This window comes from Camelina sativa, chromosome 7, assembly GCF_000633955.1.
Source record: "Camelina sativa cultivar DH55 chromosome 7, Cs, whole genome shotgun sequence".
NCBI classification, from domain to species: Eukaryota; Viridiplantae; Streptophyta; class Magnoliopsida; order Brassicales; family Brassicaceae; genus Camelina; species Camelina sativa.
In genome coordinates, this window is record NC_025691.1 from 22,428,034 (window position 1) to 22,451,288 (window position 23,255).

Sequence of the window (23,255 nt, forward strand, 5' to 3'; positions counted from 1 at the left end):
AAGGCAAACATCAATCTAAGGCCAAAGCAACTAAATGATACCGAATCAATGGCTCAGTTCTGCAAAGACACAGTTGTCACAATCTGGCATTACCATGGTGGATGTCTTGTGGGTAAAGTTGTGAGCCCTAACCGCAAAGTTCTTGGTGTCGACAGGCTCAGAGTTGTTGATGGTTCCACGTTTGACGAGTCTCCAGGAACCAACCCTCAAGCTACGCTTATGATGATGGGAAGGTAAATCGAATACCAACATAATGAATCAGAGGTTTCCTTATAATTCAATATATAAACAGAGGATTTTGTCAATCTTTGCAGATACATGGGAGTCAAGATACTTCGGAAGAGACTTGGAAACAATGCTGGTGTTTAGTTTGCGGATTCAGCTTTTTATCGTAGACAATCTTCGTACCAGATAACTCTGTTGTGTTGGAGAATATCTCTCTCTGTCTCTTCCTCTGGCTATTTTGATATTCGATTCATTGAAGTATAGGATCATATTGTCTAATGAACTTTGTGTGTAACCCTATTTTGCAATCGGTCTTGTTGCTTGCGTGAAAGGTTGATCATGATTTGTGCTTGAATACTATCCTTTCAGTTCCGTCCTGGCCTGATTTACTTGTCTTACGAAACTCGATTGTGACATATTAGGTAGCTAAAGAGAAAATTATATTAATGCTTTGCTACCTTTGCAAATTCTGAGAAATACAGAAATATGATAAATCCTATAGCAAGATGTTAACGAAAAACTAGAAAACCTAAACCTGAACTAGGGTTTCTTCATAGAAAACATAAGACTAAGGGACTAAAAACTTCTAATTGATGGGCGACGATGACATGAGTATCTGCCTCAATAGATTGTTTTGTTCCTGATCAGAGATTGTCGTTCTCTCCTCAAGCTTAACCTTGCTGGTTTGTTCGGGCATCTTCAATAACATCTCGTAATTGATCGGACTCTCTTGCTGCTGCATCTCTTGATGTTGTTGCACGTTCTGAAAGCCATAACCGTCGACATTAACGTATTCATCTTCTTGTTGTAATAGTTCTCCGTAGGAATAGCATCCGAAGGGAAGATCTTGCCTTTGCCTTTGCTCCTGCTGATGAGCTAGAGAGCGACACATAGCGATCTGCTGATGAGTAAAGTTAAGCTCAGCTTGACAACACTCGATCTTGCGCTTAAGATCACACATAACCCTGTAAAGCCCTCCAATTGGATCTAGGGCACGAGCGTTAGCGTGGTAGATAAGGTTCTGCATAGCGATGTCTCGTTGAGATTCTTCGACTCCGTTGATCATCTTGGTAATGTTGCTTACTCCAAAGAGTTTATGAGCGTTCAGAAACTGCTTTGGGCGATCTTGTGGGAAATAAGGAGCAAGAAGACAGTTCTTTGTACACTTTTTCCTTTGGTATTTACAGGCAGCGCACGCTGTCGTGGAGCCACCGGAGTGAGCGCTGAAGGACATTAGGGTTTTTATGGTTTGGGATATATGGAAGTTTTAGGGTTTCCCAGAGGTTCCTGTTCCTTGATTTTCTCCTTAAGAGAAGGGGAACGAGAGAGAGGATCGTGGAGAGAGTTGTGGGATAGAGAAGTTTTCGGAGGATATGGTTATGTTTTCAGAGAGATTTTGTTTGTTAAATAGAGTACTATCAATAGCCATTTTTTTAAAAATTTTAGAGAATATATAATCAGATATTATCTGTTAGGAATGATTATATTTTGATCAGATTTTAGTTGATTTTATAGTTTTTTATTTTTCTAGTGTTTAGTTGGATTTTCTGTTTGGTCTATATTCACCAATTTTTATTTATGTAGATAACATCCATTATTGGTAGGATTATCTAATCATTTATTAAAGTTTTAATTAAGTTATTTATATTCTTTTTTCTTTTGATAAAATTTTTGGATTCGGACTTGGAAATATTTTTTGGACCATGAAATCATTTTAATCGGGTTCTGGATTTTATTAAAAAATATACATTAATAAAAATTTAAAAGTCGATTTAAATATTTTATCATCTAACATATGATTTGGAATAGTGGCGCTTATTGGTAACGAGTTTACTGCTCTGATTGCTAATATAGAGGAAGTGGTAGATGGAAGGAGGATGAACTGAACGGCTACAATTGATTAACTTTGGAATCATTTGAACCGCATGTGAAGTCTTGCATATCCACTGACTCCAGCCAAAGCTCTAGATGTGGAGATTCCAACTCGAAAATCACCTGCAAAAGTTTTCAACCAATCTAAGTAATGGCTGGAACTGGAATGATGAGGATATATATATGGAGAGACTCTTTGGTTTCCAAACAAGAAAATGGTTCCATTCCTCTGTCCTAACTAGCGAAAAAGGGTCAAATCTCATGTTCACATACCAAGGTATTTTTGCCAGGTTTAAGAAGCGGCGCAGGAACATAGAGGTTGCACTGCGGTCCAACAGACTGCAAAAAAGTATCATGTGTAAGAGAGACTGTGCATTGGATGAAGCTTTATAGGGGATGTGAGGACAGAGCTTTTACCGGCCAATATCTTCCGATGTTGAATTTATTGACAAAAGCAACTCCTTTACCCCAACCGTTGAATGATAGATATGTGTCTTTGATTTCTTCTGCACTGTCGATAAAGAACTCACCAGCAAACAGCGCTGGTTCCTTTTGACTGACATCTAAAGTTATGGGCATAAGAAGCAATTAGTTTCATTTATGCCCCTACTAGTAGATATTGAACACAGAAGAAAAGCATCTTTCATTCTTAACTCAATGCTTAAAAAAATTAGAGCACTAACCATTACTAAGATTGAACTTCTCACTTCTCTTTTTGGTACAATGCATCTCGAAACTGGGATTTGGCATTNGATAGAGAAGTTTTCGGAGGATATGGTTATGTTTTCAGAGAGATTTTGTTTGTTAAATAGAGTACTATCAATAGCCATTTTTTTAAAAATTTTAGAGAATATATAATCAGATATTATCTGTTAGGAATGATTATATTTTGATCAGATTTTAGTTGATTTTATAGTTTTTTATTTTTCTAGTGTTTAGTTGGATTTTCTGTTTGGTCTATATTCACCAATTTTTATTTATGTAGATAACATCCATTATTGGTAGGATTATCTAATCATTTATTAAAGTTTTAATTAAGTTATTTATATTCTTTTTTCTTTTGATAAAATTTTTGGATTCGGACTTGGAAATATTTTTTGGACCATGAAATCATTTTAATCGGGTTCTGGATTTTATTAAAAAATATACATTAATAAAAATTTAAAAGTCGATTTAAATATTTTATCATCTAACATATGATTTGGAATAGTGGCGCTTATTGGTAACGAGTTTACTGCTCTGATTGCTAATATAGAGGAAGTGGTAGATGGAAGGAGGATGAACTGAACGGCTACAATTGATTAACTTTGGAATCATTTGAACCGCATGTGAAGTCTTGCATATCCACTGACTCCAGCCAAAGCTCTNGAATCAGTTTATAGAAAGGGCAATAGTATTAGACCATTTCATGGTGAGTGGGGAAACGCTTAGGCTGCTCCGCCAGATATAAGGAATATAGACAATTGATATTACATACCTGTCCAGCAGATTCCATTGAAATTGGGTTGGAGGAGGTGATCACATCTGCAGGATCCGTCATACTAACTAAATCAAATAGCGATGTTGTCATCTGCATCTTGATAGAACCATACGCTTTCAGTTGCTTGGAGGGGGTAATGGAGTGTGGTACAGCATTGTACTTCTTAATCACTCTCTGAAGAGCTGCAAATAGCACAAAGGTNGGTTGTGAAAAGGAATTGGTATCATCTTCCACCCATGGAGAATTTGACCATCTAGATAAACCGAAGACAAAATACCCTGAAATGTAATACAAACGACAAAGTAAACCTTTTGAACGAGCTGCCTGGCTAATGTAAAAGGCTACCGTAGATTTCAAAATTTTGACACCTGTGAATATCAAATTCACTTTGGTATAAGATGTGGTCTAGAAAAAAAAATCTGAATAAGAAATGTTTGTAAAACGAGACTTACCTTCTCATCAAAGATATATGGCCCGTAATTTACACGACCCATGTTTTCAACCTACAAGAAACAGGAGCACTCATTAGAGCTAAAGAGTCCTTATAGAGGTAAAGAGTCATATCTGAGGATTTATGGATTTTTTACCAGAATAAATAAGCTAGTGTTGGAATTACACTCAGTAATTGGAAGAGAAATAGGTTGGTTGTTCCATCTCTCAGTTGTACCAATGTATCTCAGTACTCTCACATCAACATCTTGGGAAAAGCACGAAACAAACACTTGAGCTCTGTCATGAACCTGCAACTCATCATGTTAGACGATGACCCTTATACTGCTTCTGGATTTATGTATCCTATATTCTATTTTTACCATGATTGAAACTATGTTTACATATTTCCATTGGATACAGACGAAAGGAAACAGAGGCTAATACCTTGGGTATTTTTAGTATATTCCCACTCTTTTTTGTGATGTATGAAGATTCATATAAAAGAAATCCGAACATCTGGGAGCAAGACAATAGAAAATCACTTTATAGAAAGGGCAATAGTATTAGACCATTTCATGGTGAGTGGGAAAACGCTTAGGCTGCTCCGCCAGATATAAGGAATATAGACAATTGATATTACATACCTGTCCAGCAGATTCCATTGAAATTGGGTTGGAGGAGGTGATCACATCTGCAGGATCCGTCATACTAACTAAATCAAATAGCGATGTTGTCATCTGCATCTTGATAGAACCATACGCTTTCAGTTGCTTGGAGGGGGTAATGGAGTGTGGTACAGCATTGTACTTCTTAATCACTCTCTGAAGAGCTGCAAATAGCACAAAGGTAATTAAGGAAACAAAGCAAGACTGCAAAATCGCTAAAAGCAATCATAAGATCAAACCTTGGAATTTTGGATTATCTATGTCACCAGACTCCTTAATGGGAGCATCCTGAAATGACAAAAACAAAACTATTACTACTTATAGTTAAGTATTTGCAATAGTAGCAGGTAATGATGTGAAATTGCCCTACATAGTCGTAGGATGTCAGATCAGGTTTATAGTCGAATTCTGTAGAGCCAGTATTTGCGCCATTGTAGAAACCAAAGTTTGTTCCTCCATGCACCATCTGAACATCACATTACACAATCCTCGCTATCATCGTGAATCCCTATCTGGTAAACACTGATACGCAAAAACAATTTAAGCACATACATAGAGCACAGCAGAACCATTTCGAGATAGTATTTTTTCAAGAGAAGCTGCTGTAAATTCAGCATCAGTTTTTGCAATCTTCTCACCCCAATGCGTGAGCCAACCAGTATAGAACTCCCTGTAACAAAAAAACTCAGTAGATCTAAATGACAAAATTAATTCACAGCAGAAGTAGAAGGGTGGGAGGATAAGAGACTCACGAGGAAAGTGGAGGTGATCTTCCTGGAGCATTAAACTTCTTTTGCAATTCAAATATTGGCCAGGGATCATCACCGGTTGTGAAATCAACAGCTATCAGAGAAAGAAGTTGCTCGTCATTGTTATATATATCAACGTCATACACAGACCATTATTCAGCAGTTTACTATGAATCATGGATGCAGAGGAAGCACATACTATATACCTGAGTAGACATCATCCGCAGGGACAGTTCCTTTCTCAAGAGTTTCTCTTCTCCCTCCATCTGTTGTGTACCTAAAAGATTATTAATTATGAGATACAAGAAACGTTCTTACTTAACCAAGAACTGCTTAGGTGGTTTAACTTGGAAACTCAACACAATCTATTTTCACAGGAAGATGGTTTTAAGGTGCAGAACAAAACACTAATAAATATTACCGGTAACAAACGAGAGCCAACACATGAGATGCAATTCTTAAGAGAATTTCAAGGCGCACATATTAAAAATTCACCCTAAGCAAACTAAAACAGAAAGTAACAGGGTACATAGTTCACCGGAGTAGAAACCAAAGAAATTAAGTCTTACACAATAATGTCATCCCCCAGGTGTCCCCTAGCCATACTAACTAGATTACGAAGATAGGCTTTGTCATTTCCATATGAACCATATTCATTTTCAATCTGCAAAAAGTAGGCTACATTTAGTAAACAAGCTTGCTAATTTAAGAGATCTATGACAGGGACTTGGGCCCTAGCTTCACATTGGTCAACCATTTCCAGGTCTAAGGAAACTATACACAAAGACATCTTATTTTAAAAATTCATCCAAAAGTTTAACTTAGTAAGGCTACTCAGTAATGAAGCCGACAGATCTTATCAACTGCAATTATCCAGCAATCACTAGAATACCAGATCAAGATAAATTACAAAAGTGGAACATCGCTGTTGATCATGTACCTGAACCATTATAACAGGACCCCCGTTGCTGGAAAGCAGAGGAAATACCTTCGGTAACAGAACATCCCACCATCTTTCAACCTGTGATATGTTTCGTCATGAATAACTCTACTTTGAACATAATGCATAACAACAGTCTACAGAATAATGGGGCCTTTTATTGTTAGTTTGCATAAAAACAGCCTTTCTCTTCTATAAATTGTGCAAAAGTGATCATAACTTCCACTCATTTTCCAAAATTCACCACATAACTTTTCTTGTTAATTACTGCAAAGATAATAATTGAGAACTCTAGCATGCAGATCATGGATAACTCCAGTTATCTACTAATTGCTTCATTTAACTTACCAACTTAAGATATGCAGGATCTGATGTCCTTAGTTGGAGACGTGGTTTCACAGCAAGTAACCAAGCAGGAAATCCCCCCAAATCCCATTCTGCAACGGAGACGAAAACATTTTTCAGCAATAGTTTCTGTGTAAAAGCAAATCTTCCACATGATAAGGTGAAAACATTGGTATTAACTCAACAATATACACAAGAGCGAAATTAACACAGACCTCCACATATATAAGGTCCAGCACGCAGCATAACCAGAAAATCTAGTTTCTGACACAGCTTAAGAAAGGACACAAGATCACCAATACCCTCAAAAACCATCATTCCAGGCTTTGGCTCATGCAGATTCCAAGGAACGTATACTTGAATAGTATTAAGGCCTAGAGCCTTGGCTCTTAGAAGCCGATCTTCCCAGTACTGTATCCATAATTCTAGCATTAAGTCATCAATCATATACATTATAAACATCATAATGATCTACAGAAAGGGACAGTACGTCAGTCAGTACCTCAGGAAGAACACGAAAGTAATGCAAATCACCACCAATGATCTGAAAAGCAATTCCATCTTTCCAAAAAATGTCATCTTTGATATAAAACTTCCGAGATGATGTTATTATCTGCAACTTTTGAGATGAAAGTTAACAACTTTTTACATGAAATGAGAACCATATTAACATAAAGGGTTGCTTGGTAGTTGAAGGTATGCATCCACTCTAGTAGTTGAAAAGTACCAAGACTATCTCTTATTGTGCGCCAATGCCAAAAGAGTAGACAAACAAGAAGCAATTAGGAGATAAAGTATGAATCTTGAATACCTTCTCTCCCCGAGGCAGTGCAGGAAGCAGAGACAGTGAAGGAAGAAGAGCGAAGACAGGAACGGAGATTCCGACAGCTACAAGAAGAGCCAGAAGCAACACGAAATCCAGTTGATGTCTTACCATTGATGATGGCCAGCTACGCCTGCTTGTCATCGCCATCGTCCCTTCCGTTCCGTTCGTCGTCTCTGCCAATTTCGTGCCGGAAATATATAAACCGGTTATGATTGACCGGTCTAAATTAATTCAACTCTTAAACCTGTTCCGGTGAAACTTAATGCCGGGTTTATATCACACCGTCAGAGACTGACTGTAACTTTCAAACCAATCAGCATTTACATAAGAAACCGTCTCTGCTACAGTGCTACTACATAAAAAAGTCACAACAACAAGTTGAAATATACCGATCGAGTTCCTAACTTGATGTTGCTATTGCTTATCTCAACACAACAGCTCAACTTTGTAACTTCGTTCTCACGTGCACATCACGTGCCGATAAGAGTAATGGACTTGGTCTAAAAATTTGCTAAAAGCCTCAAAGAACCAATTGTGTTGTGTTGTTGTAAATTGGACATGGGCTCAACTCATTTCCTTTTTTCTTTGTAATTTTGATTTTGTTAAATTTATAAGCAACTTGCATACAACAATACAACCAACGCCCATGATGTTGTTGCTTGCATTAGAGTCATTCCACTTTGCATATTGTGGTTTTACACATTCTTTCTAAGAGAATAACAAACTCTTCTTCCACTATATATAGTTATATACACCCTAATAGGGTATATAGATATTTCTTCTACGTCTTGCATATCATACAAAATTAACAAATTTTGATTAGATTCCATTTTAGATGCTTTATTTTGTTTATTTAAATCTAAAAAGATGATCTATAGGTAGCTCCTGAAGGATCCAATGAGTCATATAATAATGAGATTTGATGTCACGTTCACATTTTCACACCGAATTTTTCTAAAAAAGCCGAATAACAAAGGCAATTTATTAGTGCAGCTCAACTCCAGCATTAGTCAAACACAATATCAATATATATCAAATCTCCATTAACATATTCTATATATAGAATCAGTCATATAGCTAGCTATATCTTCGTTACACAACTTTCTTCTCAAAAGTACACCCAAATTAAACCATGAAACCTAATCTTGGTCCATCATCATCATCATCAACAACAACATCATCGTCGACACCATACGGATTAACGAAGGAAGAGTTCTCAACACTAGACTCTATCATCCAAACACACCACACGTTCCCAAGATCGCCAAACACGTGCACGTCCCTCATAGCACACCGCGTAGACGCACCAGCAAACGCCATATGGAGATTCGTCCGAGACTTCGCGAATCCAAACAAATACAAACACTTCATCAAGAGTTGCACCATCAGAGGTAACAACGGTAACGAGATTAAAGTTGGGACCATAAGAGAAGTCAGCGTCGTGTCTGGTCTCCCAGCGTCGACAAGCGTTGAGATACTCGAAGCGCTAGACGAAGCGAAACGGATCATGAGTTTTCGTGTTCTTGGAGGAGAACACCGGTTAAATAATTACCGGTCGGTTACATCGGTTAACGAGTTTGTCGTCTTGGAGAAGGATAAGAAGAAGAGAGTGTACAGTGTGGTTTTGGAGTCTTACATTGTTGACATACCAAAAGGTAACGCGGAGGAAGATACGAGGATGTTTGTGGATACTGTCGTTAAATCGAATCTACAAAATCTCGCCGCCGTTTCCACGGCTTCTCCGACCTGATAATTTTTTCTTGTGTGTATATATGATAACAGTGGGCCGTAAATGGGCCGATTATGTGTGGAATGTGAGGTGTGTATCTGTAACCTATGGGTTTTAATGGGCTTCGTAATCCCCAAATTTATTTACGAAAGGCATTGAAGTAAATTGATGGCAGATATCTTATTTATTTTAGTTATTTATAAAAGATTTCACACTTTTCTTTTTTTCACTTTTTCAGTCATACTAATCGACACAAATTGTTAATAAGCTCGTTAACGGGAATACTAATACTGTAAACCTCCAGCTACGACACTACGTACTTAGATAGTTAGATATGTAGTATCTGTTTTTTTTAATAGGCCAAGAAACTTAATGGCATATCTGCCTTCAACATTTGTCACAAAGATTCTTGAAACATTAATACCATGAAAGAAAACGAATACACGTATGGCGTATGCACGACGTATCACTATATGGGAACACCGTGAAGTATATTCGTGTCAAAATGATTCGAGATATGATTCTGTATTTTGATAGTTGGGACCGCATGGTTGATGATGGCTCATCACATGGATTCCATAAAATTTAGAATTGGGATATCAAGAAATGTAATGTAACAACTTTTTTAAGGTGACAAAATACACGTGATGAATATGACGAAACAGCATAATATGTGAGACGAGATTCATTTCCACAAGAGATTATATTATTACCAAACAAAAACTCCATAGTTAAAGTCTTCTTTTTCTTCGAGTATTTTGTTGAAAATAAAAGCCAGTCGAAATATTTTTTTTATATGCCAAGAAACTTAATGGCATCTGGTTTCAGCATTTGTCACAAAAATTCTTGATCCATTAAACTGTGAAAAAAAGAACGAAACACGTATCACTATTTATGGGAACACCGTGAAGAATATTCGTGTAAAAATGAGTCTCGTATTTGGATATTTGGGACCGCATGGTTGATGGCTCACGGGGATTATATTCTTTAGATTTGGGATATCAAGGATTGTACTACATTTTAGGATGACAAAATACATGTGATATGAATGACGACGAAACAGCGATATGTGAGACGAGATTTTATTACACAAGAGATTTATATTATTACCAAACAAAAACTTCATATTCTTCTTTTTCTTCGGAATATATATTATAGTGTTTTCGCGTTACCTTTAATAATCACCTTAATTAGCTTAATTGAAGTTCGAGTATTTAAGTGGTTAAGTTATTATTAATCAAAGAAAAGAGGTAATTAATCATTTTAAAAACAAAAATTACAACTTCTTGTAATATATTCTACCGTCACACAATACGTAGTTAGGATAAATTCCAATCTTTTTGGAATACATGCATACAATCAAGCATATGGAAAAAAGGATAGAAGAATTACCACAACTTATAATCTTCTTCCTTCACTATAATTAGAAAACATCTAACTAGACTGAGAAACACGAAGAGCACGAGGCATTAATATTGGTTCATGATGAACAGTACTGTTGATCCCGACTACAGAGATGGTCTGCATCTTGCAGTTAGTCTCCGTACTATTCAACATCTTCTCCTTTTCTTCCTCCAATCTAATCTCCTCGATTATTCCTATTAATATAATCTCCAAGCTTTGGCCATTGGTCCATTCTCTAATCGCTGCTTTAATCAGCATCGGATTTTGACTAATTAGATCCCACACCGGGAAATTCTTACGTGGCATCACGTAATCCTCTGCGTTAAGTTTCAAACTCGGACAGTAATCACCAGCTCCATCTCCAAGGTATATCATCTTCTTCTTTCCTTCTTTAGCTAAAGATTGTTGAATCCTCTCAATGATCAAACCCTAAATAAATGTAAACATATATGATTATTAAAATAAGGTTTAGTAGCAGAAACGACCAAATTGGGTCCATTGATATGACAAGTTTAGACTATGTTCGGTCATCAAATGACCAAAACATAGTATTTTAATGTCCAAACACCTGTCTTTTTTTTTTTTACCAAACTTCAAAACACTTGTCTTTTTGTGGAAAATAAGGAGTAACAAATTGTAACGTTCGTTAAGAGAAAAATAAATGTAAAAGTACCTTGCACATGTTAGGAGGACAAGTGGAATTAGAGCACCCATGAGGGGTTTTAGTGAAGTCGTGGTAAGGAGAGATTCTCAAGGTGCCACGTTCGTCGGCATATCCAGGGTTCGAGTTAATCTCAGAGAAGAATTCACTTATCCCGAGATGCTCAACGATGGTCTCGATAAAGAACATGTTTGCGTCGCTCACTATCCTAAGCTCACACCTGGAAAACCGAACCGTAAATATCGGATCAGAAACGGTGGGTTTTGTCTAATTTGATTAGCAAAAGAATATACATAATCAGACATAAACTGATTGTTACAAATATTTTTTTGTTTAGAAATAATAATAATGTAGATTACCCTAATTCATGTGCAGATTTGATGGCAGGGACGACACGTGGATGGATTGGGATTGTTTTCAAGGCTTGTTTGATCTCCTCAATGGTTTTGCCTTGATCATGTAGCTCCGTCATCATACGATCCTGTTATTTTGTACAATTTCCATTAATTTAGGGTTTTATTGGAATCCGGGATGGTATTAAACAAAAACTTTGCAAGATAACAAAAACTTTTATAATGGATTGAAATCGCAAGATAATAATCGAATACACGACCGAAAAAAACCGAGTTGAGTTTATTTGAGAAAAAAAAAAAGGAAAATGAGAAAAACAGAGGAAATCAGAGAAGGTAGAACAAACCATGAGTGTGTTCCAAGGCATGGTGGGGAGAAGTTGAGTGAACAAATCAGTGAAGCCAAGTTCATCAATCACCCAATTATCGCTATCAACGTCGATGATGGTCTTGTCGAAGTCAAAAACAACGACAATGTTGTTGTTCTTGTTATTGCTCTTGTAAGCCATAACTCTCTCAAGAAAAAATTGGTGATTTCTTTTGATGGACCTCTTGTCTCTCTCTTTGAGTTTTTGTTGGTTTGAGAAGAAGAGAAATGTGGTTTAGGTATTTATACAAAATGAAAGGAGAGGAAGACAATAGGGGGGGATTTTATTGGAGATGCCAATGGAATATTACCTTAAGGTAACAAAAAGGAAGAAGAAAAAAATAGAATCCTTTATGTGAACCGTTGGATTTGATGATGTTACGGGTCAAATATGGGTCTTGTATTGAGATCCAACGGTTCCGAGAGCGATTTTTTGCCTTTTTAGAAAAAATTTTGGTAAAAGGTTTGTAATAAAAAAGGTGAGGAGGAGGTAACGCGGGAATAAGAGAAGAATATTCCCAAACCAAAATATATATCCTTTTTTTTTTTTGAAAAGGAAACTAAAATGTATCCTTACTTCAAAATAAATTAAATAAGAATCCTCTTTATCAAGGAAAATAATTAAAAGGCAACAATATATTGACGACACATCATATCATATGACATTCTGTATTATTCAACCAAGGTTTTTTAATGGAATGCTAGATAGTTCTAAGTTCTAAGCTAACCTAATTTTAGTTATATTTTTTTATTAATCATTTATAAACTTTTTAAAATTGATAGTTACTGGGTATTTTTTTTTTGATCATATTATTTTATAATCTTAACATTTACTATTGTTTTTAAATATTTTGAGATTTGAGATAGCTTTATAATAAATAATGTGATATAAATTATTATAGACAAAAATGGAACTGGATAGGAAGGCACTTGTAAGGAATCGTGAGGGACAAAGATTTAACAAAAATAAGAATATTTCACTAATTAAGTACGTAGCAGCCTTTTTCGGTGGCTACAGGCTTTCATTGTATTGTATTCATCTAGTGTTTGATTTCTTCGTTATCGATCAAATCATTTTTCTAATTAATTGTACTATATAAGAGAACCCGACGACCACATTTTACCAATACCAGACAGGCGTCCACAATTTAGGACTGAATTATTATTTAGCTCCAAAAATTTGACTGATTTCATTTACACAAATTTTGATTTAAGTATTAAGCATTTGGAAAATAACATTTTTTCCTTTTGGTGTGTGCTTTTCGTATGTAGAAAAAACAAGGAAACTGCATAAAGATTTGAAAAAACGTTGGGAATTAATGTTTTGATATGCTATAATTTTGAAAGTATCGGTGCATGTCACTATGTCAATAATCAACAAATGTTTTAGAAAAAAAAAAAAGATATCGATAAATGAATTAGTTGTTGGATCCGTGACACTAGAGCAATGGCAAACTCATAAGCTTTGCCACCTAATAAGATATCTCAGAAACACGTTGCCTTGCAATATGTGATTTACAAGACGCGTCAGCGTTTCTGAACTTAGCAAACGTGATATCCGTATCTGCTTTGAATATGTAATATAAAGGGTCATAACTTACTAACATAAATAACCATGAGTTTTATTTATTTAGATTAGTAACAAAGTGTGTAAAACGGTAATGAAAGAGTTTCAGACAATTTCACATTTAGAGCAAACAATCCCTTCTATTTCGCGATAGAGTATCTCACGTTAGATATAATGTGTTGTGTTGTGTGTGATATAATCAAACTTGAAGGCTATTTTTATAAATTGGTAAGAATTATGAGTTTTATGGAAGAGCTAGTCTCATGTCTAGCTAGTAGCTATACGCTTTCATGTATCAGTATCACGTGATAGTTAGTTCATCGATTTCTGAAAAGTAAAATTTGATTCCTAACAACAATACATGTCTCACGACTATAGTTCGACACATACTTATTCGGTAACCTAACAACACTGACATTGAGAATCGGCATCTATATACATCTATACGCTCGTGATTCCTTGTTTCCGTTGATTTTTATTGGAAGGCAAAAAAAATATGACAAAACACAAAGTTTGTTAGATATTCTCATCTTATAGTTACCACTATCATATGCGATTCGTAAGAATAAGATTTGTGAATTTTAGAACTGCGGCCAAATCTTGTTCTTTTTCTTAATCAAATTATTTAGTTGTCCAAAAAGCAAAACAGTTTCAAAAGTAGATTCGTTCTTTTCTGTTTGCGACATGTCACGCGTGTCCCATTAAAATCTTAATCGCACTTACTTAAAGCTGCCAAGTTTCCAAAGTATCGTGCAGTCCAATAATCCAGGGTCTAATTATAATAAACTAGAGTAATAGCTAACATTTTACGTACACGACGACATTAGAAGTGTGTGCTATGCTACGGAAAACTGAATCACGCGAATGTATAAGCTAATAAGTATATTACGAGTGATCATACATATTTTTGTTCTCGTTTATTANTAAAAAAAAAAAAAAAAAAAAAAAAACTGATGTCACACATTTTCGAAGACTAGATTATAGTATATAACATTACAAAAACACTTATTAGTACGAACCAGACAATAAACTATATGATTTCTGTTTTATGAATCTTACAGTCATATGTTTTATCTAAATTCTATAAATGCATGCATAGGCCCACGACAACGCTGTGTCTTTTCATCCATAACGCAACCAAAACTCAACTATTCGTCCATTTTATTGCACCATTTTGTTCTGCTTTAACTTTTACTCTGTTTTATTATTATTTTTTAAAATAACTTACGTCTCTTTTATTTTACTGTTGCTTATTTTCTCCACTAAATTTATTTCAGCAAACAGATCATTAGCTTTCCCAAAAAATAAGAAGGAAAAATCACTGATGGGTGGGGGGTTCTAAATAATCTTGTGGTGATTATTTCATGAACTAGCTCTTTTAATTTATAGCAATGTTTTTAAAATCGAACCGGTAACTGAACCGGAAAAGCTTATAAGTTATGAGTTAATATGGTTGGACTGGGATTAACCGGATTCAATTGATTTTGATGATATTTTTATAAATAATAGGTATGGATATGTCTTCTATTTTTTTCAATAACGACAACTATGATATAATTGGATATACCAAATAAAATACTCCAATAATCATAATGTTTTTAAAAAACCTTAAAAAATAATAAATTCAAAGTGTAACAAACTCAAAGTATAACCAGTACTAGTAAAATATTTTAGAAATTCAAATCTAAAAGCAATAAGAGAATAAGAGTGTTAACTAAAAACCCTACTATTCGTTCAAAAAAAAATAAAAAACTAGAAACCCTACTATTGCTAATTTGCTAAGAAGGAAACTAGAAAAGGTAATTAATTAAATTAATTGCATTCATTTTTACAAAAAAGTAGAATCCGGTTTTATCCGGTTTAGTGGTTCACCGGTTTTTGGTTTTTTGGCGGATTGATATAGTTTTTTTATCGGTTCAATTTTCTTTGGGTTTTGATATTAATTCAACCCATATATGTTGCCGGTTCGCGGATTAACGTGGTTCGACAGTCGGTCTGGTCCGATTTTAAAAACATTGATTTATAGTAAACGTTTGAGTTTGGAACGAGCAAGATACGCGACTGCCATACATACAATATTTAAATCTTCAAAAGTACTATTAAACAATTTTAATTAATAAAAAAACACCGCAATTTTGAAAATGTTTCAAGAAAAGTTTATAAAGGATTATTAGTAAGATTGTTATTAATAACCAGAAAAATTAGTAAGAGGTTAGTATTCCTCGCTTTTCGATTCATCCTTTCTAAGATTTTTAGTATCATTGAAGATTTTTCTCTATGATATTATTTGTTTCAATGAAATAAAGTATATAAATGGCTAATTTCTAGCCATATAAATAAAACTGATGTTGAAAATACAATCAAAGACAAAACATTTGATATTTGATTAGGTGAAAAGAATTTCAGTAACCTTACTATTCAAAAAAAGAAATTTCCACTAATTTTAAAAGGAGAAACTGACAAAAAAAAACCCATCTTTATAAATGAAACGAAAAATATCATATCTTTGACCCAAAAAGAGAAAATTATTGTTCTAATAATTGCTTAAAGGATTTAACCAAAATTGCTTAAAACAAATTTTATTATTAATTTTGTAAAAAAACTAGATTAAGAACTTCTTAAGAAATTGTAAAATTTCATGAGTCCATTGATAGTTGCTAAATTTGGGGTTATTCAAAATGATTGCATTTCATAAAATTTTAAACAAACTTAACATAAAACCTGTTTCTGATTCGTTTCAACTGCAACAAAGAGACTGAAAACAGAGGATATATGTTCTATATCAGATACAACGGAACAAGTCACGAAACCTGTATGACCTGTTTCTTCATACAAGTCATCACTTTAGACCTGTATATAGCATTGTGAACAAAGTCATGTTTGAACAATCTTTCATTTTCTCTATAAGACACAACGGAAGATATATGTTAAGATGATGTACTACTACCACCTTTGATTGACCATCCTCTTTATTGTCCTTGTTCCCACCTCCGAATAATCCATTAACACGAAGAGACATGTGATGGTTTCCAGAATTCTTCCGATTTAACCATATCTCGCTCTGGCTCTGTCTACTACTTCATTGAGCCGCGTTCCCTGAATTTAGCAATCCCATATACGAAGAAGATGATCAACACTATACAGAATCTAGAATAAGTCTAACTGAGACAAGCTCTCGTGGTAATCAGACTTGTTCTCCTCCAAATAATTCAGAAACTGAAATCTGACTTCAAAAGCTTTAACATAAATCCAGTTGAAACTAGTTACAATCAAAACTGGTTTGATAAGAAGAGCCAGACGTGCGGTCACAGTGGAAGCGGAGGCAGTGAAGCTGGCCATTTTTTCTCTTTGCTTTCCCTAACGACTGAGAGACTCTACAATTGAGTTTGATTTTGGTTCTACGGCAACAACAACACTTTTATTTTTTTTTTGCTAGTGTTAATCGGCATCGTCGGAGAGATCCTATAGCTCCGATGCTTCCATGATTTCACGAGGAGAGTGATGAGATGGGGAGAGAGAGATCAAAAACAAATAAAATAAAATAATTTTTTTTTCTGTCAGCCAATCACAAGTTGACACATCCAGGGTTCTAAATGAATCTAAAACATCTTATCTAACCATCCATCCTAAGCAAAATTAGATTATTTATCATATATTTAATCTGTTTCAATATTTAAGCAACTCATAAGCAACTTATAAGATACATTGATGGAGATGACCTTAATTAATTGCTACTTTAACCATCCATGGAGTCCAGAATTGCTAATAGACACTACATGAGAGATGCTCAAAGTAATAGAAATTGCAGGACATGTCACATGTGAATCACAACCACCGATCACATTAGGGCTGTTCTTCTCTATAGCTTTTGCCCAAATAATTTATAATATATATTAAAAATGATTTCTTCATAGTTCAACTCGTTACAGACAAAACCGAAGATACAAGTCTTTAAGATTATCACACAGCTTCTATGCACAAAAGGATGTAACGAATAAATCAAACTGTCACACACACAAAAAAAAAGGAAGAAGCCTTTTGGCATTCTTTGATTCTAATATTTTCAGGTTAACGGCGCTCCGAGTCTTGTTGTTGTTCTTGTTCAGGTTTTGTCATGGAAGTAAATTCACCAGAAATGCTTCTCAAGAGCTGTTTACAGTACATGTCTTGTGCTTGTGTCACATTCTTCACACGACTGGCTCTAACCCAAGCAGGCTCCTCAGGGACGAGACGAGAGAGACCAAATTTCAGAAGCAAGAGTACATGTTCCATGATGAGAATTGCAGCGAGCCCTGGTTCGATCTTCCATTTGCCTTCTTGGTCATATAAGCACACCAAGAGTGCTGAGTTTGTGCATATGGACATTACTACTAGAAACTGAATACACACAAGAAACAAATTACTAAATGCACTGAGATAGAGATAGTAATATAGGATCGCTATTTTCTTGCTATCCATTATACCTGCCATATGTTTAACCAAGCTCCAATTGTTGCAGCAGCACGAGGAAGAGGTCTTCGAAGTGTCACCAATAGCTTTAAGGCATTTGTTCTTATTTCCATTATATTGCTCTGTGTACGACATAAGTTCATGACTTTAAGAGAAAAACAAAAACTAAAGATGAAGTTGAGGAAGTGGTATTAGAGAATGTAAATGTTACCACTGCAGCAAGGGCAAAAGCAAGAGGGAAGGCACAAGCAAACATCATGATCATTCCAAACTGCAAAGCCAGCTCGAGCGAATCTGCAATGCAAAAGGCAAATTTCACATTTCAATATTTTTGAGCTGAGACATGTTGAAGCTACATCCAAGCAAATCACACAAAACCATTGACTTCACATATTACCATCAAAAAGTCCATCTTCAAGTTCTACTCCAATGCTTGCTGAATATGTAGGTTTGAAATATTCCTTCTCCACTCTTGAAGCTATTTGAATCTTTCCTGTTGATGATCCACCTTCACGTTTCTTCTTCGTCCTGGAAAAAGAAAGAAGCTATATTAATTTCTTACAAGTTTTGAGCATACGCTTTATAAGCTGTTTAGGTGAAATAAAGAGCGTACCTAGCTTTATATTTTCTGTAGCTGTACTTAAGATAAGGTAAAGAACCATCCATCAAAGTCCAGAAAACCTGGAGAAAATTAACTTTTAAACATATGCAGGTAACAACATCTTCAGAGGAGAGTTTCTAATCACATCACTATCTTTCTTGTTACCTGTGAGATTATTAACCGTTGGATCAATACTTGTCGAAGTGTCATGAAGTTTCGATGTAAAAGAACGTGGTAGAAGATCCCAATGTATGTCTGCATAAAATAGAGCCCGAAAACCTGCAATGTCGAAAATTTCCAAAGCAAAATGATTAGAAAATAGAAACAGTGCTCTGTAAAAAAGTGCTGTCCTTACTTTGTAGATTAAACTGTTAGCTCGATATTCCACACTCTCGTTGATTTCTCGATTTATGAGCTTGACAGATACTTTGCCTCCCAATCTAGTGAGGTACTGAATAACTAGAAGGTAGATAGCTGTCAAAATATACCTGAAACCATCATAAAAAAAACTGTCATGATTCCAACTTAGTTGCTAAAACATGAGACTGGTAAAGCTAGTAAAGAAAAAAACGAGTAAGCGCTCACTTGACAACATCAGATGTGATAATCTCGTAAATATGAGCATACGCCAGCTCAAATGGAAGTTGGAGGCAGATAATGCTCATGATAACAAGAACATCATTCCTAAACCTCTTGCGGTAAGCAAACCATTCATATCTTTGATACGCTGCCTTCTCTTTGGATCTCTCATCTCCGATATTCTTTATAAGCTCCTTTGGAAACGGAAGGGAACTCCACTCCATTCCGAGAAATCTATATCCTTGACTGGGGCCAACTAAACAATTGATCTGCCATCTATTGGTAGAGAATCAACACAAGCAATGATATCAGAAAATGAAAAAAAGCATTAAACTGTTGCATAATTATGCGTCAGTGTAGGGGAATCCCACCTAGCTAGCAAGGCCGCGTTTTTACGTTTCCAGAACTGCAGAAACAAGGCAGCCCACAGTATTGTGCTAACAAAGAAACTTGGGAGAGCAAGAAATTGCAAGGATCNTTTTCCAAAACAAAATGATTAGAAAATAGAAACAGTGCTCTGTAAAACAATGCTGTCCTGTCCTCACTTTGTAAATTAAACTGTTAGCTCGATATTCCACACTCTCATTGATTTCTCGATTTATTAGCTTGACAGATACTTTGCCTCCCAATCTAGTGAGATACTGAATAACTAGAAGGTAGATAGCTGTCAATATATACCTGAAACCATCGTAAAAAAAATGTCATGGTTCTAAGTTAGTTGCTAAAACATGAGACTGGTAAAGCTAGTAAAGAAAAAAACGAGTAAGCGCTCACTTGACTACATCAGATGTGATAATCTCGTAAATATGAGTATACGCCAGCTCAAATGGAAGTTGGAGGTAGATAATGCTCATGATAACAAGAACATCATTCCTAAACCTCTTGCGGTAAGCAAACCATTCATATCTTTGATACGCTGCCTTCTCTTTGGATCTCTCATCTCCGATATTCTTTATAAGCTCCTTTGGAAACGGAAGGGAACTCCACTCCATTCCGAGAAATCTATATCCTTGACTGGGGCCAACTAAACAATTGATCTGCCATCTATTGGTAGAGAATCAACACAAGCAATGATATCAGAAAATGAAAAAAAGCATTAAACTGTTGCATAATTATGCGTCAGTGTAGGGGAATCCCACCTAGCTAGCAAGGCCGCGTTTTTACGTTTCCAGAACTGCAGAAACAAGGCAGCCCACAGTATTGTGCTAACAAAGAAACTTGGGAGAGCAAGAAATTGCAAGGATCTGATCAAAGAAAGATTGAAAATAAGGTGTGGCATTATGTCTAGTAGTATTTACTTACACGCTTGTAACAGAATTAAGAACTTACCCAAAATCAACCATCTGGACTATAAACCCAAGCGAGGCTGGAAATATCAACCATTGCGTATACATTCCCAAGAACGAAAAGTANGTTAGTTGCTAAAACATGAGACTGGTAAAGCTAGTAAAGAAAAAAACGAGTAAGCGCTCACTTGACTACATCAGATGTGATAATCTCGTAAATATGAGTATACGCCAGCTCAAATGGAAGTTGGAGGTAGATAATGCTCATGATAACAAGAACATCATTCCTAAACCTCTTGCGGTAAGCAAACCATTCATATCTTTGATACGCTGCCTTCTCTTTGGATCTCTCATCTCCGATATTCTTTATAAGCTCCTTTGGAAACGGAAGGGAACTCCACTCCATTCCGAGAAATCTATATCCTTGACTGGGGCCAACTAAACAATTGATCTGCCATCTATTGGTAGAGAATCAACACAAGCAATGATATCAGAAAATGAAAAAAAGCATTAAACTGTTGCATAATTATGCGTCAGTGTAGGGGAATCCCACCTAGCTAGCAAGGCCGCGTTTTTACGTTTCCAGAACTGCAGAAACAAGGCAGCCCACAGTATTGTGCTAACAAAGAAACTTGGGAGAGCAAGAAATTGCAAGGATCTGATCAAAGAAAGATTGAAAATAAGGTGTGGCATTATGTCTAGTAGTATTTACTTACACGCTTGTAACAGAATTAAGAACTTACCCAAAATCAACCATCTGGACTATAAACCCAAGCGAGGCTGGAAATATCAACCATTGCGTATACATTCCCAAGAACGAAAAGTAGACTCCAATCTGTGATTTTTCTATGCGATGAGTTTCACAATAGCTTTCTGTTACATATAAGATACTAAGATTTATATATGTGTCTACCTTTGCACCGAAGTAAGAGTAGATCTGATCAGTTGGTTGGTTTGTAAAGTTCCACCAATTTAATGCCCAAGTTTGGAGAAGTTCCTTCCTCTTGAATTCATCTACAAACAAAACGTATTTGTGTGAGAATTTTAAACCATTCTAAAGTCTAGACTGGTTGTAACCCAACAGATACAAAGGATTAGCTTACCATGAAGAGGAAACATTTGTTTAATGACGCCCTCTGATTCCAACCTTCGAACTAATGATTCCCCTGCTGCCCAACAAAACTCTCTGCCATCAAGTTTCAGAGTGACATCGTACCCACCACAGTTCACCTATAAGTCAAGAATTCATTTGCTGTGTCATGACTCAATAACACTGTAAATTGACATACTAAAGCAATAAAAACATGCTAACAGTGCAACGGTGTATAATAACAATATAGAAGATACAGAGAGACAGAACTTACAATTCCATAAAGAAGATGTTGATAGCACCGAAAACGTTCAAACCAGCTAAACAGTAACCCATCAGGTTGCCGAAAGAAAGCCTCAGAACCTTGCATCTCAAAGGGCAGATCAATCCCTGAGTTGAGGATAACCATCAAACTTGTGAGGAACACAAAATGAGGCTGCGATGCCGCTTAACAGATGTTCATTTATCAAGTTAATGCCCCGGAATCAATATTTACCTAGACGAGTAGGTTTGCGTATATGAAGCTCTGCTGCTGCATTGCCCAAGGTCTCCAAGGGAGCTGCTACCTGAAGAAATACTTGAGTTGCAGTTATCTCTCATAGAAGCAAAACAGTCAATTCTAGAGATTTGTGGCTAAATAAGTCACCAAACGGTTGAATCCTAATACTAGACACCGTTAGACATAATTAGCAAGTTTTATATCAAACAAAATTTGTATTCCTCCAAAAATTCATTCTCCCAGGACCCTCCTCGACCTCCAGATTAGTACTTTCATAAGACAACATGCAAGAATTTCGACTTGCACTTGAGAAAAAAAAACCCTAGGAAGAATCAATATTGAGACTTCACCCTTGAAAAACACTATGTGATCACAAATTTACAAGTAAGTTGGGAAAAGTAAGATGAAACAAAAAAAGGACCGACCTCGAGAAACTCATATGCGAGACCGACGACTCTATCAACAACCATCCCTCTCTTCTTAAGTTCAGTCACCAAAACCTCAACACAGTTTCCTTCTTTTTCCAGAACCCGCTTCGGAACCACAATCGCAACCTCGTGAACGACTCGCTCCTCCCCATTACTCCCATTCATCTCCAAAAAACCCCCAATCACACAAGAAAAAAAAAAAAAAAAGCTTCACGAAACTTGGCAAGTAGCTGAAAGCTTCTAACTTTCCTCTTTTTTTTTTCTTCCAAGATCTGACCCAAATGCCTTAATGAGTATTCATTCACCAAAGGCTCTAACTTTTTTTCCTTTTCCACTTTTTTTTCTTTTCTAATCTAATTTTCCGGTTTCTGGGCCATAAAAGGGGATCAGGGTTTTAATTTTTAAAGTCGGAACACTGCAAAAATCAAGAATACGATTCCAAAAACATCGAACTTATCACACATCTCTCGCGAATTCCTTTGGGGGTTTTTTTTTGGCACAGCTTCTTGCGTTTAATCCAACAAAAAAAAACGTTTCTGGAAATTGGAAAAGACGAAGCTTTGGTTTTTAAATTTGAAAAATAGATTTTGAAATTTGGAAAGAAATTTAGGAACAATGCAAAATTCCAAAAGAAGCTCGTTATGAGTTGGCACGCAGACGATGACTGATCCATCGTGTACAAAGCGTGACACATCGGACGGTGCTTAGTCA

At 35.8% G+C, this 23,255-nt stretch overlaps 6 protein-coding genes across 7 annotated transcripts in view; 2 read left to right on the forward strand and 4 right to left on the reverse strand.

Annotated features, from left to right (window-relative positions):
• LOC104704848 (protein HOTHEAD-like) overlaps nucleotides 1-602 on the forward strand; it is a 3,929-nt gene extending 3,327 nt beyond the window's left edge. Inside the window, exons 6-7 of the mRNA XM_010420871.2 lie at nucleotides 4-233; nucleotides 315-602. Coding sequence (XP_010419173.1) covers nucleotides 4-233; nucleotides 315-369 — 285 coding nt within the window. The 3' untranslated portion in view covers nucleotides 370-602. The remainder of the gene's footprint in view (nucleotides 1-3; nucleotides 234-314) is intronic.
• Nucleotides 686-1,570, reverse strand: LOC104701985 (LOB domain-containing protein 7-like). The gene has a single exon (XM_010417772.1). It carries the CDS (start codon nucleotides 1,457-1,459, stop codon nucleotides 812-814), a length of 648 nt encoding a protein of 215 aa, XP_010416074.1. The 5' UTR covers nucleotides 1,460-1,570; the 3' UTR covers nucleotides 686-811.
• LOC104701984 (beta-galactosidase 17) lies at nucleotides 1,944-7,945 on the reverse strand. Its single transcript, XM_010417771.2, has 20 exons — nucleotides 7,520-7,945; nucleotides 7,211-7,321; nucleotides 6,924-7,119; nucleotides 6,712-6,800; nucleotides 6,364-6,444; nucleotides 5,993-6,087; nucleotides 5,630-5,700; nucleotides 5,427-5,517; nucleotides 5,227-5,344; nucleotides 5,045-5,140; nucleotides 4,914-4,962; nucleotides 4,654-4,838; nucleotides 4,454-4,525; nucleotides 4,165-4,317; nucleotides 4,030-4,080; nucleotides 3,782-3,855; nucleotides 2,781-2,857; nucleotides 2,515-2,660; nucleotides 2,371-2,436; nucleotides 1,944-2,220 (listed from the first exon to the last, which is right to left on the reverse strand). The coding sequence occupies exons 1-20, from the start codon at nucleotides 7,679-7,681 to the stop codon at nucleotides 2,116-2,118; spliced, it is 2,088 nt and encodes a 695-aa protein (XP_010416073.1). The 5' UTR covers nucleotides 7,682-7,945; the 3' UTR covers nucleotides 1,944-2,115.
• On the forward strand, nucleotides 8,648-9,459 carry LOC104704849 (abscisic acid receptor PYL3-like). The gene has a single exon (XM_010420872.2). The coding sequence runs from the start codon at nucleotides 8,667-8,669 to the stop codon at nucleotides 9,282-9,284; it is 618 nt and encodes a 205-aa protein (XP_010419174.1). The 5' UTR covers nucleotides 8,648-8,666; the 3' UTR covers nucleotides 9,285-9,459.
• LOC104701987 (inorganic pyrophosphatase 1-like) lies at nucleotides 10,511-12,290 on the reverse strand. Its single transcript, XM_010417773.2, has 4 exons — nucleotides 12,026-12,290; nucleotides 11,688-11,809; nucleotides 11,341-11,548; nucleotides 10,511-11,096 (listed from the first exon to the last, which is right to left on the reverse strand). The coding sequence occupies exons 1-4, from the start codon at nucleotides 12,185-12,187 to the stop codon at nucleotides 10,698-10,700; spliced, it is 891 nt and encodes a 296-aa protein (XP_010416075.1). The 5' UTR covers nucleotides 12,188-12,290; the 3' UTR covers nucleotides 10,511-10,697.
• On the reverse strand, nucleotides 17,502-23,154 carry LOC104701988 (anoctamin-like protein At1g73020). Of its 2 annotated transcripts, none has more exons than XM_010417775.2 (15): nucleotides 22,542-23,154; nucleotides 22,114-22,183; nucleotides 21,892-22,007; nucleotides 21,631-21,757; nucleotides 21,441-21,541; nucleotides 21,271-21,362; nucleotides 21,081-21,185; nucleotides 19,248-19,517; nucleotides 19,018-19,150; nucleotides 18,828-18,941; nucleotides 18,675-18,742; nucleotides 18,459-18,589; nucleotides 18,273-18,355; nucleotides 18,076-18,183; nucleotides 17,502-17,989 (listed from the first exon to the last, which is right to left on the reverse strand). In XM_010417775.2, exons 1-15 carry the CDS (start codon nucleotides 22,707-22,709, stop codon nucleotides 17,681-17,683), a joined length of 1,995 nt encoding a protein of 664 aa, XP_010416077.1. In that variant the 5' UTR covers nucleotides 22,710-23,154; the 3' UTR covers nucleotides 17,502-17,680. The 2 variants fall into 2 exon arrangements, with proteins under 2 accessions (XP_010416077.1, XP_010416076.1); XM_010417774.2 differs by lacking the exons at nucleotides 19,018-19,150; nucleotides 19,248-19,517 and adding exons at nucleotides 19,787-19,919; nucleotides 20,716-20,985.